This window comes from Bombyx mandarina, chromosome 24 (assembly GCF_030267445.1).
Source record: "Bombyx mandarina strain Sakado chromosome 24, ASM3026744v2".
Lineage (NCBI taxonomy): Eukaryota > Metazoa > Arthropoda > Insecta > Lepidoptera > Bombycidae > Bombyx > Bombyx mandarina.
The window spans coordinates 11713723-11733827 of record NC_143230.1 but is presented as its reverse complement, the minus strand read 5'-3'; the positions used below and the strand labels follow the sequence as shown (position 1 = coordinate 11733827).

Below are 20105 nucleotides of genomic sequence, written 5' to 3'. Positions count from 1 at the left end.
ATCCACTTAACACTATCAACCCGTCTAAATATGATAAGAGTAAGTTAACCCACAGACACAGCCCACTGAGTTCCTCGCCGGATCTTGTCAGTGGGTCGCGTTTCCGATCCGCTGGTAGATTCTGCGAAGCACTGCTCTTGCTAGAGCCAGTTTTATCAATGTCGTCAGGTTTGAGCCCCGTGAGCTCACCTACAGTAGGCGCGCGAGTTCATGTCCATCCTGAGGAATGCGGTAGTGCTGTGACCTAGTTAATTATGGTAATGTTGATAATAACTACCGATTTATTCAACAGCTGTCAATTTGGTTTAATGTTACTAGGTCATTTAGCAAATTATAAAATAAATGTGATAAGTAATAACTTATTTATTAATAATAGAGAAAAATATTTTTTAAATTCCAATTCAATTAGTATCAGTGGGGTGTTTTGTGACCTATCCGTGCGAGGTCACAAAACACCCCACTACCAGTACACTCATACTCCAAGACTGTATAGTAAAATAAAAAAACGCTAAATCACCTGTTCCAATCTTTGCCAGGCTCTCTCCAAGTCTTGAGGAAGCTGTCCCTCCAGTGGCGCCCAGGGTTCTCCCACCAGACTCTTCTGCATCGTGTTAATGTGGAAATATAACGCTTCGATCTCCGACCGCTCTTTGTATCTGTGAAGGAGTTTTATATTCAGACGCGTCCTGAGTAATACCTGCAATTTACTTCAAAGTAATGAGACTATACGCAGCGTTGCAAGGGTTGCCCAAAAGACAGGAGTATCAGGACACGACAACCCCAATAAAACGATCGAATATTACATTATACATTTTCATATACTTTGTATACATATCGACGCCTGAAAGGAAAAAAAAGGTGACTAAGGGACAATGCGTGAACTTTACAGCAGACTAATTTAAAGTTGAAATACCTGAAAAAAAAAACTATTTTAACGAATCTCAATCCTACAGGTATACAGGTATACAGTAGAAATAGTTTTAATAGACCTAGAAATATATTTTTTTTGCGCATCAAATCTGGTTATTGCCTATCATTTATGTATAAAGCAGTTATTGTCGCTTAGTCACGTTTGCCTTTCAAGCGTCGATATATTTACATGACCAAAACCTCAAGCCGCGTTTGAACGACATGTCATAGCGCTCCCGATATAGCGCGTAAGGTTTCATAGCCAGATAGGACATACCAAAAGACACAGGTGTGAGGCCGCACGGGTAGGTACCACCGCCCTACCTATTTCTGTCGTGACGCATAATGCGTTTCGGTTTGAAGGGTGGGGTTGTAACTATACTGAGACCTTAGAACTCATATCTCAAGGTGGGTGGCAGCATTTACGTTGTAGATGCCTCTGGGCTCCGGTAACCATTTAACCCCAGGTAGGCCGAAGGCTCGTCCACCCAGCTAACAATAAAAAAAAAACAGATGGGCTATTAACATATTCATAAAACTCACTTGGGAGGTTTCTCAACAGTCCTGTACTGCTTGAAGCCAAGTAGCAGACGCTGAATTCCATCCAGAGAGTTGGGCAGCTCCCTGTCATTCAACTCTTCGATCTTGAGTCGGATCCACTCCAAGAGCGCGGTGACCAGCCGGCTGTATTCACCCTTCCTCTCATCACAGTCCATCATTTGACCGATGATCTAAGAATAAGTTATATAGGAATAATTAGATCATGACCGAGCTTTGCTCGTTTTTTTTTTTTTGATAACGCCATCTTGTTGTGTCTTTAAAGCGGTTAGTTGCCCTCAATTAAGAAAAATAGTATTATTATTCGCTAATAGATGTCGGGAAGAGTAGATTATTGAAAACACGATTAATACAACTTTTTCTGAAAATAAATCGTAGCTAGGTCGATTTATCGTCCCCGAAATCCCCTGTATACTAAATTTTATTAAAATTGTTCGAGCCGTTTCCGAGATTCAGATTGAATTCCGAGATTCAGAAAAGGTATAAGTTAGGAATATACCAAACGGTTTTTACTGGTGGTAGGACTTCTTGTGGACTTCCTGTGAGTCCGCACGGGTAGGTACCACCACCACCCTGCCTATTTCAGCCGTGAAGCAGTAATGCGTTTCGTTTTAAAGGGCGGGGCAGCCGTTGTAACTATACTTGAGAGCTTTGACCTTAGTACTTATATCTCGAGATGGGTGGCGCATTTACTTTGTAGATGTCTATGGGCTCCAGTAACCACTTAACAACAGGTGGGCTGTGAGCTCGTCCACCCATCTAAGCTATAAAAAATAAATAAAGTTTTTTAGTTGTCTATCCACAACCTGCCCACAATGAATATTGCGGTATTTTGGTATTTTTTTCTTTTTAAGGGATTTTATGACCTGAAAACTAAGACCTTTAAGTCATGTCTTATTTTACTTTATATTCTTATTTTTATGAAAAATATGGAGTCAAATGAAATGAAATGAAGATGATTGATTTGAGACATTGATCAACTGGGGTGAAATGAAATGAAATGACATGAGATAAGGGGTATGGGATGAAATATAACCTCAGTAAAATGATGGTCATTTACTGAAATTTTTTCAGTGGACTTTTTGGAGGAACCCGAGAAGTTACGTCCAGCGGCTTAGTTTCATTTTCCCACATTTGTGCGCTTCCACAGATACTAAACAGTTAATAAACCACCGTTATTACACATTTAAACCTGAAGAAACACTAAGTACACAAAATAAAACAAATCACACAACTTCACTCCTCGCGTTCCCGCCAAAAAGTCCGGTATTTTGATCATGTTGCACGCAGGGATATCAGCAATTTGGAACGCCTTGTGTTGACCCGTAAAATAGAGGGAAAAGGCCTAGGGGAAGAGGTCCCAAACAATGGTCGGACCAAATAGTGGAGGAACTGGGGGTACCTGTCAACCACGCACTCTACTAAGCTACAAAACAGGATCGATGGAGACAGCTGGTTGACGGTATCGGAGGGAGTCACGATCCTCAGCAGTGAGGGACCGATCGAAGAGAGAGAGAGATTGACCTTGTATGCAGACGAGCATACAGCCCACCTGATGGTGAGTGGTTACCGTCGCCCATGGACTTCAGCAATGCCAGGGGCAGAGCCGAGTCGCTGCCTATATTTAAGTACTCTCCACAAGAAAGACATGTAACAGCGTTCGGAAAACACCGTGGAAGGGAGCTTATTCCAAAGCCGGATGGTACGTAGCAAAAGATCTCTGGAAACGCACTGTGGATGAACGCAGTGGCTCCAGGTAGTATGGATGAACTCTACTCCGGTGGCGGGTCGTATGAAGCAGCTTTAATTGGCTGTGCTGAGTAACCCCTGGTCTCTTCTCGAGAGTGGGGTAAGTAAGTAAAAGATTTAAAGTAGGGTAGACAGTAGCGTCTTCTAAGCCAAGGCCGGTACTATCCATAGTGTCTAATGTCGACGGATGTAAATCATTCATGAATTAGAAAAGTCAGAAATAGTAATTCGCTTCGAGTGAAACTGATTGCTAACTACTTTCATGTCGTCTCTGCGACCCGACATGTCTATAATTTTCGCAAACCATTCCGTTGGTATTATTTCTTTTTTTTTTTCCTACCTAAGCTGAGAGCCTTGAGCCTTGAGAGGCTATTTCAGCGTAACCTTAACTAGTAGGTGAGCTCACGGGGCTCAAACCTGACGACGTTGCTAACACGAACCCTAGCAAGAGCAGTGCTTCGCAGAATCTACAACCGGATCGGAAACGCGACCCACTGAGAAGATCCGGCGAGAAACTCAGTGGGCTGTGCCTGTGGATTAATTTACTCGTCGAGCCCTTCGTCGCAAGCGACGGGTTCGACCAGAACGATGACCGGTGCTTGAGGTACCTAAAAGCACCGTTAGTGGATCGGGAGGATCCGAAATGACGTGTTTTGGGCGACGTCGACTGCTTTTCATTCTGTCCGCAGGATCGGGAATGGTATTATTTCCTTTAAGCTATTAGACAATAGATGGCGTTACTCTCTCCGACACTACTAGTAGTCTCAATATCGGTTTCTACTATTCGATGAAAAATGGCGTTACTAGTACCCGCATAAAAATATTAGAGATGGGTTCGAAAATCATTTCCTCCCTCCATCGACAGCGCAGCAGTGCAAATAAATACTCACATTAGCAATTCTCCTACCACTCTTCTGTTCATTCTTCATACGAGCGAACGTGTGATAATAGCTCGCCACGTACGTCATCACCGATTTCTCATCAGGCCTGGTCGTGTCCACATCTGATGACAAAAAAAAAACATATTTTTTTATTGCTTAGATGGGTGGACGAGCTCACAGACCACCTGGTGTAAAGTGGTTACCGGAGCCCATAGGCATCTTAAGCGTAAATGCGCCAACCACCTTGAGATATATGTTCTAAGGTCTCAGTATAGTTACAACGGCTGCCCCACCCTTCAAGCCGAAACGCATTACTGCTTCACGGCAGAAATAGACGGGGCGGTGCGGACTCACAAGAGGTCTTGTAACTCTTTATCTAGGTATCTATTATCGATATATGTAGCAAGTTTTTTAACGTTCTAGATAGCGTAAGAGTTAACTGAAGTTTTTATGCAGTTGGAATTATTGCCTACATTTGCCGCTAGGGGCGCTATTCTTTCTTTCTGGTCGTTCCCTCAATGCTGAGGATCGTGACTGTATGTCAATCTGCTCCACTCGGTCCGGTTCTGCGCCATATGTACCGCTCCCTGTATCTGGCCTCCAGTCACCTCCTTGAGTTGGTCCACCCATCTAGCTGGCGCTCTTCCTCTAGCGCGCTTCCCCTCCATTTGTCCGATAATGATGAGTTTCTCCAGGCTGTGCAATGAGGATCGCATTATGTGCCCAAAGAAACTCCGGATCCTTTCCTGGCACATAGTCGGCAGGCGCTTGGTGACCCTCAGCTCTTCGAGGATGGAGACATTGGTTCTCATAGCTGTCCAAGGAATGCGTAGCAGCTTTCTCCAGCAATACATTTCAAAGGCCTCGATCTTTTTGCGTTCCTCTTTCCTGAGACACCAAGTCTCCACCCCGTACAAGAAGATAGAGAAGACCAACGTATATAAATATAATATATAAACTGCATACTAATTTAAGTTAACTTTTACGCTATCGAAAACGTTAAAAACTCTCACTTAGCGTTCAGTTGTTCTTTACATTGTAAAATATATGCAGGGTAAGTGGCTTAGTAAATTAGATGTTTACCTTCAGCGTCCAGGAGTTTGGGGATGCCGAGGTGCTTGTGGGCGACGTCGAAGGCGTGGTTGAGGGTTTCCACGTGGTCAGCGACCGGCACCTCGGTCCAGCGGAAGAGGTCGGGCCTGGAAAGATGAGCTGGATCGTTATTTGCAAGTTTTGACTGCCATCATAGAAGAACATATCAAGAGGTGAAAAGTCGTGGTGGCCTAAAGGATAAGACGTCCGATGCGTTCGTATGTAGCGAAGCACCGGTGTTCGAATCCCGCAGGCGAGTACCAATTTTTCTAATGTAATACTTACTCAACAAATGTTCACGATTGACTTCCACGGTGAAGGAATAACATCGTGTAATAAAAATGAAATCAGCAAAATTGTAATTTGCGTAATTACTGGTGGTAGGACCTCTTGTGAGTCCGCACGGGTAGGTACCACCACTCTGCCTATTTCTGCCGTGAAGCCGTAAAGCGTTTCGGTTTGAAGGGTGGGGCAGCCGCTGTAACTATACGGAGACCTTAGAATGTATATCTCGAGGTGGGTGGCGCATTTACATTGTGGATGTCTATGGGCTCCAGTAACCACTTAACACCAGGTGGGCTGTGAGCTCGTCGACCAACTTGAGCAATAAAAAAATAAAAATAAAAGCTGAAAGGAAGTCTTCACCTGTGAGCATGTATGAGCGCGTTGAAACCCAGCCCGGATCTCCACGAGTCAGTGAAATTGTGAATGTGGACTCCGTGGTAGCCACTCGTCTTGCGTTGGCACCACAGCAGCAAGGCGTCTTTGGCGGATTTCTTCTCGGAAGACTCGTTCTCTTCGTCCTGTTGAGATATGTTTCCGTGAAACCCTCAAGAAACTTAGGACTAAGCATTACAGTCTAAGAAACACGAGGATTTTAGTAGGATTCGTTTAAAAATGAATTTACTTTATTGTCACTGGTGGTAGGACCTCTTGTGAGTCGGCGCGGGTAGGTACCACCACCCTGCCTATTTCTGCCGTGAAGCAGTAATGCGTTTCGGTTTGAAGGGTGGGGTAGCCGTGGTAACTATACTGAGACCTTAGAACTTATGTCTCAACGTGAGAGGCACATTTACGTCTATGGGCTCCAGTAACCACTTAACGACAGATGGGCTGTGACCTCGTCCGCATTCTAAGCAATTAAAAAAAAAGAATTACTACTACCTACGCCTACTCCGACGTGAGACTTTTATAGCCTTTGTTGGCAAACTATTATACGGCCCACCTGACGGTGAGTGGTTACCGTCGCCCCTGGACATCAGCAATGCCAAAGCCAAGCCGCTGTCTACCGTTAAGTACTCTCCACAAGCCTCGTCTGAAGAAGGACATGTCATAGCGCCCGGGAGTGAGTTTTTCTCAATTCGCAATCCCTGATTATAAAGCAACTAGCGGCCCGCTCCGGCTCCGCTCGGGTCTTTAACAAAAATTTCAACGATATTTGACGTTGTTTTATTTTTTTAAATAAAAGAACACTTATTGCGGCATAACTACAATAGTTAGACATAATATGCTGTCGCAACACTATTCGTAAATAATAATGTGTACTACAAAGTCGTAGTTTAATTTTAGGTCATTATTTTACACTTTGGGTTACATTATTGGAGTTTTAGTAAGGATACCTAATTTTTTTCAAATAAGATTTTAGGGTATGTCACTCGGGAATAGTGTAGCTTCCGAACAGTGAAAGAATTTTTCAAATCGGTTCAGTAGTTTCGGAGCCTATTCAAGACAAACAAACAAACAAATCTTTCCTCTTTATAATATTAGTATAGATGACTAGTTACCACATCGATTTCGATCTCCTGGATTTGGAAACGCAGGATGATGGTCCAGATCAAGCCGAGGATGAGTCGAGGGTTTCCGTCCACGATGTCTTCAGCTCCGATAGACTCCAAACGCACCTGGAATCAGGACGATTGTGAATTTTAATGTGAAAATCGAGTATTTTCAGTTACTGATTAAGAATTCGGCTAAATTCAGAATTGTAATCACTACATAGTATAAATCAAAGTCGCTTTCGCTGTCCCTATATCCCTATGTATGCTTAAATCTTTAAAACTACGCAACGGATTTTGATGCCGTTTTTTTTATTAGATAGAGTGATTGAAGAGGAAGGTTTATATGTATAACCCGCCCTCGCTTCGCTTCGGAAACATTAAATTTTATTATTGATAGGCGAAGCCCGCCATGTTGCGCGCGGTACGACAATAGCTGCGGGTGACGCCGCGGGGCGAAGCTAGTTTAAAAAAAGTAGCCTAATTACTCTTTATATCATCAGCTACCTATTAGTGAAAGTCACATCAAAATCGGTCCAGCCGTTCCAGAGATTAGCCGGAACAAACAGACAGACAGACAAAAATTGTAAAAAATGTTATTTTGGTGTATGTACCTTATATATATTCATATGCATGTAGTAAAAAGCAGTTATTTCAATACTACAAACAGACACTCCAATTTTATTTATATGTATAGATAACATCCATTAAATAGTGGAAAAATCAATAATAAATTACAGTTTCCGAAGCGAAACGGGGGTGGGTCGCTAGTTAGTTTTATGGTTTAAGCCAGTGACGGGCAAAGTACGACTCGCTTAACCACTTAACACCAGGTGGGCTGTGAGCTCGTCCACCCTTCTAAGCAATAAAAAGAGTTAGTAATTCCTTAAAAATCCTTAATGTTTACATTACATAGCTTGGCTGGCTCGCGGTGAATAACCAGAAGCCATATCCCAGACTGTGGCTTCCCTACAACAGATTAGTCGCATTCTTTAGTTGAAAAGAAATATATACATAAGTTGTGACTATATGTCACGCTCACTTTGGACTCAATGTAGCAGGAATACGGACGAGAAAGTAATGTTTTTAATGACCGATTCAATGGTGCAAAAGTTAGCTCGCCTTTTTTATATTAACTTTTTATACCTAAGCAGATAGCCTTGAGAGGCTAAGCTAGCGTGACTTAAGAAGTAGATGAGCTCACTGGGCTCAAACCGGGAATGTTGCTAACACTGGCCTTGGCAAGAGCAGTGCTTCGCAGAATCTACCACCGGATCGGAAACGCGACCCACTGGGAAGATCCGACGATAAACTCAGTGGGCTGTGCCTGTGGGTTAATTCACTCATCGAGCCCTTTGTCGCAAGCATCGGGTTTGACGACAACGATGACCGGTGCTTGTGGTACCTAAAAGCACCGTTAGTGGATCGGGAGTCGATATGACGTTAATCGCTTTAAGGTTTTAATAAATTCGCGTATTTTTTCGCTAAAGATACAATTGAATATGCAATTTCGAAAAGGGCACATCTCTGAAAATGTAAAATGTTCAGGTAATGAAAAAAAAAACTGATTATTTTCTAAAGCAGTGTCAAATTTGAAATATTAAGTTTTGAGATATATTTTAGAGTTAATTAGCAATTGAAAATTACTGGAATTATTGTAAAATGGGTGTAGGTAAGCCTCAAAACTACATGTATATGAAAAAACGTATTTGACAAGATATGCGACATGTGCCATGTTCGAAATTGCATATTCAAATGTACTAGAGGTCCCGCAGTAGTCGAAATTCGACTATAATTAATTGGAATTGTAAGTTTGTACACATACTATAATCACAAATTTTGCCAAGGCTACACTTTAAAAATATATTAATAAAAAAATATAAAAATAAAAACAAACAATATTAAATCTTTTGAAGTGAAAACTTCTTTAGAATCGTTGTGATTTCAAACCGAATGCAACGGAAAAAACGACAGGTAAGAGACACAAATACAAAAATGTGCAGGATGAAGCCAGCAAAGAATGAGACAGAAATATACATACTATTTAATACAGCGCCATCTGTGAGATTTTTTAATACTAACGTGTGTATGAAAGCTCTTGTAGTGAATTTTAATTTAGGATTATACGTGAAATTAAAATATCAATTCACAGAGGGCGCTACCTTACAATTATTTACTAATGACAAAATTTTACATATACTTAAGACGTTTAGGATAATTGTATTTTAATTTTGGAAGGTTTCACTTCTACCACGTGTAAAATTGCACACATTTTGTTTTTTATTTTTTTTTATGATTGAAAGATTACTGGTGGCCCGGAGGCCTTTCCAGCTTCACCAGGACAGGTGGGCGAGCAAAAGCTCAGCCAGGAGGGGTGGGATTTGCTAACAACTGCCCGAGCGCCTCCGAAGGAGACCTAACAACTCAAGAGCAATTGCTTCGCGAATGAATCTACTACCGGATCGGAATCGCGACCCACTGAGAAGATCCGGCGAGAAACTCAGCGGGCTGATGCATGGGTTAGGTTGCACGTCGACCTCTTTGTCGAGTTCGACGAGTACGTTTACTAATCTATTCTCAAGTTGACCACAGACGTCAAGAACAAAAGTTTGACAATAAATAGTATGCATGCGTGTGTGCGTCAAATACATGGTATGTAGTGTGTGTAATGATATTTTTTATGTAAAAAGAAGGGTGTGTGTAATGTTTTCTTTATTGATTTAATGTATCTTTTATGCATTATTTAAAAAAAAAATTAGCATTGTGCACTTCTTCTCTATATTCTCTATAAGTGTGGAAAATTTCATACTCCTCAGTCCGCGCAATTTTCGTAAAAAGGGATACACAAAGTTTTTGCTTCACGTATTAATATATAGATATGACGCGACTGGTGGTTCCGCGGTATACAAGCTTACATAACGATGTGATACTGGAATGTAATTTTATCGTAAATAGCTTTATCGTATCAACGATTTTTATCTACGTGAGGCGACGCCTTGTATTTCGCACGTCTCTTTATACATTGCATTAGAATGTTGCTCGTAACAACGAATCTACAATCTGTTACAAAAAAAACCCTTTTTTTTTACTTCTTATTGCTTAGATGAGTAAAAGAGGTCCTACCACCAGTAATTACGCGAATTATAATTTTGCGGGTTTGATTTTTATTACACGATGTTATTCCTTCACCGTGGAAGTCAATCGTGAGCATTTGTTAAGTATGTTTGCGTTGTAGATGTCTATGGGCTCCAGTAACCACTTAACACCAGGTGGGCTGTGAGCTCGGCCACACATCTAAGCAATAAAAGCGAACAATAACATTCGGACCGTCGGTCCACAGAGCAATATCACCCGCTCGGTGGAAGATCTTCCCTTTGTCGTTTAAACCTCCCAAAAGTACGTATTTCATTAAGGATATTGGTAACTCCTGCGGGATTCGAACACCGGTGCAATCGCTAGATACGAATGCACCGGACGTCTTATCCTTTAGGCTAAAAGAAATGTAAATTTAAATAATCGAATGATTAAAATCAGTTTTGAGGTTTGATTCAATCCTTCGTCCGTCACCACGGAAACCGTGACAGCATCGGACATGATATTCTGGTCGTATAGCAAGAAAACCCTCTGACAACCTGGAGAGACTCATAGATGGGTAAAATGAATGGAAGACGATCCATTTTTTACTGGTGGTAGGACCTCTTGTGAGTCCGCGCGGGTAGGTACCACCACCCTGCCTATTTCCGCCGTGAAGCAGTAATGCGTTTCGGTTTGAAGGGCGGGGCAGCCGTTGTAACTATACGGAGATCTTGGAACTTATATCTCAAGGTGGGTGGCGCATTTACGTCGTAGATGTCTATGGGCTCCAGAAACCACTTAACACCAGGTGGGCTGTGAGCTCATCAACCCACCTAAGCGATAAAAATTTTTTTAAAAAAACCAGAGGTCGGACCCCACAACCGATGGAGTGATGAAGTGTCAGAGCATCTGGATACAAGACTGGGCGACGCACCTCACTGTGTCCTGACCGGTATAAGTGGCTACAGATCACAAGAAAAGTTGTCAGCGGGCGCATCGCGATGCCCAGCAATGAGCCATCGAATGGAAGAGGACGGGCTTCGGACATTGAAGTCGTCGCGGCCTAAAGGATAAGACGTCCGGTGCGTTCCTATGTAGCGATGCAGCGGTTTTCGAATCCCACAGGCTGGTACCAATTTTTCTAATGAAATACGTACTCAACAAATGTTCACGATTGACTTCCACGGTGAAGGAATAACATCGTGTAATAAAAATCAAACCCGCAAAATGATTATTTGCGGAATTACTGGTGGTAAGACCTCTTGTGAGTCCGCACGGATAGGTGCCACTGCCTTGCCCATTTCTGCCGTGAAGTAATAATGCGTGCTTGAAGGGTGGGGCAGCCGTTGTAACTATATTGAGGCCTTAGAAATCATATCTCAAGGTGGGTGGCGCATTTACGTTGTAGATGTCTATGGGCTCCAGTAACCACTTAACAGGTAGGCTGTGAGCTCGTCCACCCATCTAAGCAATAAGAAAAAGAAAAAAAAACATAATATAAAATTAGTATTAACTATGTTTAATTATGCCTTTAAATACCTGTAATAAATACTAATAGTATGAGAGTTTTAACATTGATTCGATACCCAGCCTCAGCACTGAGAAGAATCTGCAGGAAACTACCATATGACTACTAATTCCATGTATCTTCACTGGTGGTAGGACGTCTTTTGAGCCCGCCTGGGTAGGTACCACCGCCCTACCTATTTCTGCCGTGAAGCAGTAATACGGTGTGAAGAGCGGGGCAACCGTTGTATTGTTAAAACTGAGATCTTACAATTCATATCTCAAGGTACGTGACGGCGTTTACGTTGTAGATGTCTACGGACTTCGGTAACCACTTAACGCCAGGCGGGCCGAGAGCTCGTCCATCCATCTAGACAATAGATAACAACCCACCTTTGTGTGTAAGAAACTCAAGCTTTTGTTGACGTTTTCGATTTTGTGGACCCTCATCCTGCCGGTGTTGGGTCGCGGCAGACGCTCCCCGCTGATGATCTCCAGGAGTTTGAGGAGGCGCCGCCCGTCAGCCAAATCCACAAATAGATCCTCCACCTCCATCCGGGCCTGGAACGAGATGAACATTTAGAATACGACATTATCTTCGTTAAATTGTGACATCGGGTTTGAGTCGGGACATTTCGGTAAACAGCAAATCTGGTTTTTTGATTAAGAAAGGGACTTTTTTTTGCTTAGATGGGTGGCCGAGCTCAAAGCCCACCTGATGTTAAGTGGTTACCGGAGCCCATAGACATCTACAATGTAAATGCGCCACCCACCTTGAGATATCAGTTCTAAGGTCTCAGTATAGTTACAACGGCTGCTCCACCCTTCAAACCGAAACGCATTACTGCATCACGGCAGAAATAGGCAAGGTGGTGGTACCTACCCTTGCGGACTCACAAGAGGTCCTAACACCAGTACCACCAGGATTTAACGAAAGGAGTTCATTGCGTGCGTCTATTGTTCATACACAGACTCGTAAATTAATACATTTTGAAGCTATTGCGTAGCTTTTATCGCGGGCTTTGAGGGCGGCGACCGAATCAAAAAATTCCGTAACGAAAATAAAACCTAACACCCCCACTCAGCCTACCATGTAACTCGCATTCAACACATTAACACGTTGCACTTTCGTAGTGTTTGGGAATAAACGCGCGGCGTGACGTCGCACTGCATGCGCATCATGAAAAGTCTGCCCATCTCTCTCTCGCGCGGTATAGCTTATGAGTGTGAAGGGGACAGTTAATGTTTTGCTTTTGTTAATGGTTATAAAATATATAGCGTGGTCTTATTCTATTATTGTTTTAATATTAAATTATAATTGCGTAAATTGATAAAAACGCTATGCAATAGCTTTACCGCGGCAGTCCCCGAGTGCCACACGTGTTTTTTTTTAAATAAAAAACACGCAATTACTTGTTGAAATATAAGCACGCAGAGGCCATACGAGTTACTACCACTCCCTCCCCTTTACCAGGCTAGATCAGCCCTTATACATGTAACTTCAACTTCGACACTTGTCCCAAGTGACCAGCGGCCTATGACCCCTAAACTCTACGATCCTGCGAGCACAATCAAAGCAAACAAAAAACCTCCTCCTCGAACATAGTTTTGTACGCAAGTCATTAACTGGTATGACATCATCTGAAAACCAGTTAAAGCAGACACCACGAGAATGACTAATTAACGTATAAATAGAATGATAACTGATAATTTCGTTGAGGACGCGTTGTTTTTAAATGCGTTGCAGTTAAAATAACCATTTTACTTCAAAATATTGGTGCATAGGGTTCTTGTGGCCCAGCCTGAAGGTTTATACGACATGGAAATAAGGAGTAAGTGACTAAGTTCACTGGTGGTAGGACCTCTTGTGAGTCCGCACGGGTAGGTACCACTAACCCGCCTATTTTTGCCGTGAAGCAGCAACGCGTTTCGGCTTGAAGGGCGGGGCAGCCGTTGTAACTATACTGAGACCTTAGAAGCTATATCTCAAGGTGGGTGGCGCATTTACGTTGTAGATATCTATGGGCTCCAGTAACCACTTAGTACCAGGTGGCCTGTGAGCTCGTCCACCCATCTAAGCAATAAAAAAATAAAAAACTTTGCTTTAACCACATGACATGAAAATAAGGAGTAAGTGACTTTGCTTTAGCATATCAATGTGTTAATACAAGAGTTATACTGGTAGATAGCAGAGAAATTTGTAGTCCAGAGCGCAACCTTGGGATTTTGGGTGGACAAACTTGGTTAAGTTATCTACGAAGTGTTCCCTTACTGAGTGTACACGTACCGCCACAAATAGAGAGAGATGGAGAAGCCTCTCAAAAGCCGCAACTAAACATTAAGACATACGTAACCGCGACCACTCTGCCAGGAGTGTACGACTGAGAAGAAGAAGACATCTAGGAAATTGCATAAATCTCTTTGGTTCAAAGGCGTTTTCTTAAAGGACTTTTGCATTTGAAAATATCACCTCCATGGCATTTCCCGAAAGCCTTCCTTGTGGCTCTAAAGCGCATATTCATTCCCCCTTGGGATTTTAAGGGTACTGCGTCCCGGAAACAGCATATGTCTTTGATTCATAGGCGTTTTCGTAAAGGACCTTAGCATTTGAGAATCTCTCCTCCATGGCATTTCAAAAAAATCTACCTTCGTGAGGTAGGCAGTTAGTACCGTGTAACAATACCTTGGCTTCGCTGCGTCCATGGGCCGAAAATACTGAACAAAAGCCGGATTCGCCAGAGTTGAGAGAGTAACGTGAAATGGGACACCGGCCGAATGTTTCGTGTTTTTTTTTGTTATCTTCAGTTGCATGTAATACAATGCCATTGTCCCACGGGTCGCGACCTTTTTTTTTTTATTGTTTTGATGGGCGGACGAGCTCACAGCCTACCTAATGTTAAGTGGTTACTGGAGCCCATAGACATCTATAACGTAAATGCGCCACCCACCTTGAGATATAAGTTCTAAGATCTCAGTATAGTTACAACGGCTGCCCCTCCCTTCAGACCGAAACGCATTACTGCTTCACGGCAGAAATAGGCAGGGCGGTGGTACCTACCCGCGCGGACTCACAAGAGGTCCTACCACCAGTTAGTTACCTTGACGTTTTAGCGACATACTGACCTTCTGCAGGAACGAATTTATCCATTTCGTGAAGGTTTTCTTCTGGATGTGCAACCTCTCCTCCTGCAGGGCCTTGATGCGGCCCTGCTCGAACTTGAGGGCGTCCTCCCTCTGGGTCATGTTGGTACGTTGCTGTACTACCGTGGCGTAGCCTCCAGGCTCATACTGCGGCCCTGGGGAAGAAAAAGAGAGACCTTAAAGTTAGTTCATACGACTACTCAATAAGAATCTTCTAGAATGAATATCGAATAGCCGTACGATTCAAACAGAACAAAAACTAATAATGCTATTTAGGAATAGGCACGTTAGATTCAGTAATCGGGTAGAATTTGGGAAGATTTAAGGGGATGTACTGCTACTATAGATGCGTATTATCAGCGCGCTGACTTCCTCTCAGGATCTTCTCAGCGGATTGAGTCTGATCCGGGGATAAATGCGCTCGCAAAGCAGCTACCCTTGAGTTATTTGACTACCCCGTGACAATTATTAGCAATCATTCTCCCTCCTGGCTCAGCCTTCTTCTCCCAACTACCCCGATGAGGACTACTAACTTTGAGTCTTAGTTACAGATTGAAAAGGTAATTGAGTCAAGAGGTATTCCTCAAGGTTCAAATACAATGTATACGTATATTGACGCGATGGTGCAGTGGTTAGCGGCTCTGACTGTCGCGCCTAGGGTCCTGGGTTCGATTCTCGCGTCGGGCAAACATTCGTGTGATGAACACGTTTGTTTGATCTTTGTTTGGTTATTTATTAGCTATATGTGTATATATTTAAGCGTATATAAGTATGTATGTCAGTCTATGGTACCAATAACACAAGGAATCCTAATTTGAGGCCGGATGACCGGTCGTGGTTTGCTTCCATTTATTGAATTGAATAGCCTTATATTCAGATCCATATTACAATTATATGACTAAATATAATATGTAGAAAACTTAAATCTGAATGTAAACCTTAATCTAGCCTATTATTTGAATTTTACTTATTTTCTGCAGATCTGTATGCCAATCGACAAAGGCCTCCTTAAACCTTTTCCGCTTACGTCTTTCTTGAGTCACTCTATTTCCAGTTATTACTTAAATGTATATAATCCTACTAATATTATAAACGCGAATGTTTGTATGTTTTTTTTTATTGCCATTGTAGGCAGACGAGCACACGGCCCACCTGATGGTAAGTGGTCACCGTCGCTCATGGACGCCAGCAATGCCAGGGGCAGAGCCAAGCCGCTGCCTAAGTATGTATGGATATATGTTTGTTACTCTTTCACGCAAAAACTACTGAATTGATTTTGCCGAAACTTTACTTTTTTTTTTTTAAACCTACCTAAGCTGGTAGCCTTCAGAGGCTATTCCAGCGTAATCTTAACTAGTAGGTGAGCTCACGGGGCTCAAAACTGACGAAGTTGCTAACACGAACCCTAGCAAGAGTCGTGCTTCGCAGAATCTACCACCGGATCGGAAACGCGACCCACTGAGAAGATCCGGCGAGAAACTCAGTGGGCTGTGTCTGAGGGTTAATTTACTCGTGGAGCCCTTCGTCGCAAGCGACGGGTTCGACGAGAACGATGCCCGGTGCTTGAGGTACCTAGAAGCACCGTTAGTGGATCGGGAGGATCCGAAATGACGTGTTTTGGCCGACGTTGACTGCTTTCCATTCTGTCCGCAGGATCGGGAATGTAGTTACCGGCGGCCACGATGAGAGGGTTCTCGTGTCGTACCGCTTTGTCGAAGTGGCAAAATTTTACAATAATATAGGTGACACATCACAATAATATAATACATAAGCTATAATTTATAAAGATATAATTTGAATTACTAAAAATATAACGATAACTGTCAAGTAAGTAGGAAAAAAATCTGCTATCTCATTTTGATAATCAATGATAAATTGTGGGTTGCTAGTTACTTAAACATCTATACATTCTATACTAATATATAAATCTACAGAGGTTTTTACGGATGTTCCGTTATAACTACTGAACCATGCATCCGATTGACTTGAAACTTGGTATTCATGTAGAAAATACATGTACTTAATGGATAGACTAATATTTATATGAGTTTTGGACTCCCTACACCAGTTGCGGGGGCGTTAATGATGAGAATCTTTGTGGGGGTGAGAAATAATAATGTTAATTCTAAATGCCCAGGGAAGCGGGCGGGTATAACTAGTATTATTATAAGTCTCGCCTGATGAATACCGGGAGCATAAGAATCAGGTCAGATCAGTTGAACTGATTTCCGGGGATACTTACCATAACGCCTGCTAGGTTGGTAGTCCTGGTAAGAATGAAAACTGACATTGCTCAACTGTCTCTGCATTTTTGTCACATCCGTTTCGTGACACTGTCACTGTCACTGTCACTTCTAACACTGATCCTTTTGTTGGTAGTACTTTTTTTTTGTTTTTAACTGTTTTTACGTTGTAAGTATTGAAGGGGTATTCCAAGTTTTATTTGAAGACAATCCACACACTATTAACTTCTTTTGTATACACAAGATGTCTTAAAACACAATAAAATTATTAACTGACTATCGATAATAGGTGCAATTTAAAACGTAAAAAGAACCTAATTGAATGTAAATAAATAATAAATAAATAAATAAATAATAAATAAATATTTTACTAACAATCACGCCACGTTAACTGGTCCCGTGATAACTTGGTAAAGAACTTGTGTTACAGGTACCAGATAACGGAAATAAATGTAAGATTTTTATTATACACGTATATATATTTAATATACATCCATAACCCTGGAAAATACCTATATATTTATCATACAAATATCTTCCCTTGGCGGGATTCGAACCCGCGACCCCCTTGTGTAGTGACCATGTCACTTACCACTACACCAGACGGCCGTTTGGTGTCGAATTTGAAGTCGAATTAAAAATAAAGGTTATTAAAACCAAAATAATCAAACTATTGTATCGTCATTGTAGCTAGGTAATGCGTGTGTAAATTTTCAAGTTACTCAGACGTCTCTTGATGTTAGAGAATTTTAATTTATTTTTTATTGCTTAAATCCGGTGAAAGGGCTCACGTCGTAAAGGTCTATATGGGCTCAAGTAACCACTTAACAACAGGTGGGCTGTGAGCTCGTCCACCCATCGAAGAAATAAAAAAAATTACAGCTCGTCCATCGTTCAGGTCGGCGTCTAAATCTATACTAATATTATAAAGCTGAAGAGTTTGTTTGTTTGAGCGCGCTAATCTCAGGAACTACTGGTCCGATTTGAAGAATTCTTTCAGTGTCAGATAGCCCATTTATCGAGGAAGGCTATAGGCTGTATAACATCACACTAAGACCAATGCAGGTGGAGCACCAATAAAGACTGTCTCAAAATCGTTTTTTTTTCCCTTTTGAGAGCTTCCGCTGCGTGCGCTGCAGTAATGGTTAAAGTTTGGCTAGAATAATGTATGACGGAATTGTTCCCCTTTAAAAGATCTAAAAAATAGTACGCGACAGCATATGTCTGTTAAGGTTGGCTCACTATAACGTTTTTTATGCTAACCAAATTCGTTCTAAAATAAAGCATTATTTGTGAACTATTCCACGCGGACTAAGTCGCGGGCAAAAGTTTTAATAATATAATAGTTATTTCGTTACGGCTTGTAAACGGTCACGGATTAATTATCGCGCTCATGTCAAATAACGGTCGCCGGCAGAAGCGGCCATATTGTTTAAAGCAGCGCGCGTTTCATTACAAAAAAACCCTAAGTTATTTTATCGCTATCGATGGGTGCACGAGTTTTCGGTCCATCTAATGCGAAGTGACCTTTTTTTTCCTACCTAAGCTGATAGTCTTGAGAGGCTATTTCAGCGTAACCTTAACTAGTAGGTGAGCTCGCGGGGCTCAAATCTGACGACGTTGCTAACATGAACCCTAGCAAGAGCCGTGCTTCGCAGAATCTACCGCCGGATCGGAAATGCGACCCACTGAGAAGATCCGGCGAGAAACTCAGTGGGCTGTGTCTGTGGATTAATTTACTCGTCGAGCCCTTCGTCGCAAGCGATGGGTTCGACGAGAACGATGACCGGTGCTTGAGGTACCTAAAAGCACCGTTAGTGGATGCGAAGTGATCCGCCTCTATACTTCGATGACTCTAAACAATTATACAAAACACGTAATACCAATTTTTGATTGGATGTATTAATAGCTAACATATGACGTGAAACATTGTGATTAGTGATTAGTTTGGATGAGGAATGATAGAATTATTTTCTTCTTCTTTGTTTCCACCTTATCACGCTAGGTGGGGTCGGCACAGCGAATTTTTCTCTTTCATTCTCTTCTATCAGCCGTCAGCTCAACACTCACTCCTCTCTCTCTCATATCGTCATTCACACACTCCATCCATGTCTTCTTCGGTCGACCTCTTTCTCGTTTAGAGAGATGACATGAGATGATAGAATTCTTACATTTCATTTAGTGTTTTTTGTTTTTATTGGTTAAATCTGTGGACGAGCTCATGGCCCACCTGGTGTTAAGTGGTTACCGGAGCCCATAGACATCTACAACGTAAACGCGCCACCCATCTTGAGATATAAGTTCTAAGGTCTCAAGTATAGTCACAACGGCTGCCCCACCCTTTAAGCCGAAACGCATTACTGCTTCACGGCGGAAATAGGCGGGGTGGTGGTACCTACCCGTGCGGACTCCCAAGACGTCCTACCACCAGTGATTACGCAAATTATAATTTTGCGGGTTTCATTTTTATTACACGATGTTATTCCTTCACCGTGGAAGTCAATCGTGAACATTTGTTGAGTACGTATTTCATTAGAAAAGTTGGTACCCGCCTGCGGGATTCGAACACCGCTGCATCGCTATATACGAACGCACCGGACGTCTTATCCTTTAGGCCACGACGACTATTAATGTTTTCCCGGTACTTTCTTGATTGAGTTATATATTGTTTTTCAATTGTAAATAACGTAATTACCACGATGGCCTGTGAACTCTGGGTTGTTGTCGTCTCGAAGCGAATGATATATTAGCGGTGGGACGATACGCAGTGCCGGATAACTTTTTGATACGCTTTTATTAGCTTCAGACGTATGTATGTTAGTATGTAACGGAATCTTTGAACATGATTTTGACCCCCTTCAAAACGTCGGATTAACTCGAAATTTGGTATAGTTATTGAGGACCGATGACAATACAATATTATTAAAAAAAACTGAATAACGAAAAAATTTGAAAAAATTTAAATTCAACTAAAAAATGAAAAATAAATAATAGTTTCATAAAACTAACAAAATACGCGTTTTATAGAAAAAAAATCCAACTAAAAAATAGAAAATATATTTTAATAAATTTGAATTATAAATAGTGTATGAAAAAATGATGTTATTGTAAAAAATATCATATCAGCGTAACCTTAATTAGTAGGTGAGCTCACGGGGCTCAAACCTGACGACGTT

At 41.9% G+C, this 20105-nt stretch overlaps 1 protein-coding gene across 1 annotated transcript in view; it reads right to left on the bottom strand.

The window, feature by feature from the left end:
• Window positions 1-17177, bottom strand: part of kst (spectrin beta chain, non-erythrocytic 5 kst) — a 113890-nt gene extending 96713 nt beyond the window's left edge. The window contains 9 exon segments of the mRNA XM_089737911.1: window positions 518-656; window positions 1453-1640; window positions 4107-4219; window positions 5181-5296; window positions 5835-5992; window positions 6974-7090; window positions 11939-12106; window positions 14669-14841; window positions 16929-17177. Coding sequence (XP_089594037.1) covers window positions 518-656; window positions 1453-1640; window positions 4107-4219; window positions 5181-5296; window positions 5835-5992; window positions 6974-7090; window positions 11939-12106; window positions 14669-14841; window positions 16929-16995 — 1239 coding nt within the window. The 5' untranslated portion in view covers window positions 16996-17177.
• Window positions 17178-20105: the final 2928 nt, after the last annotated feature.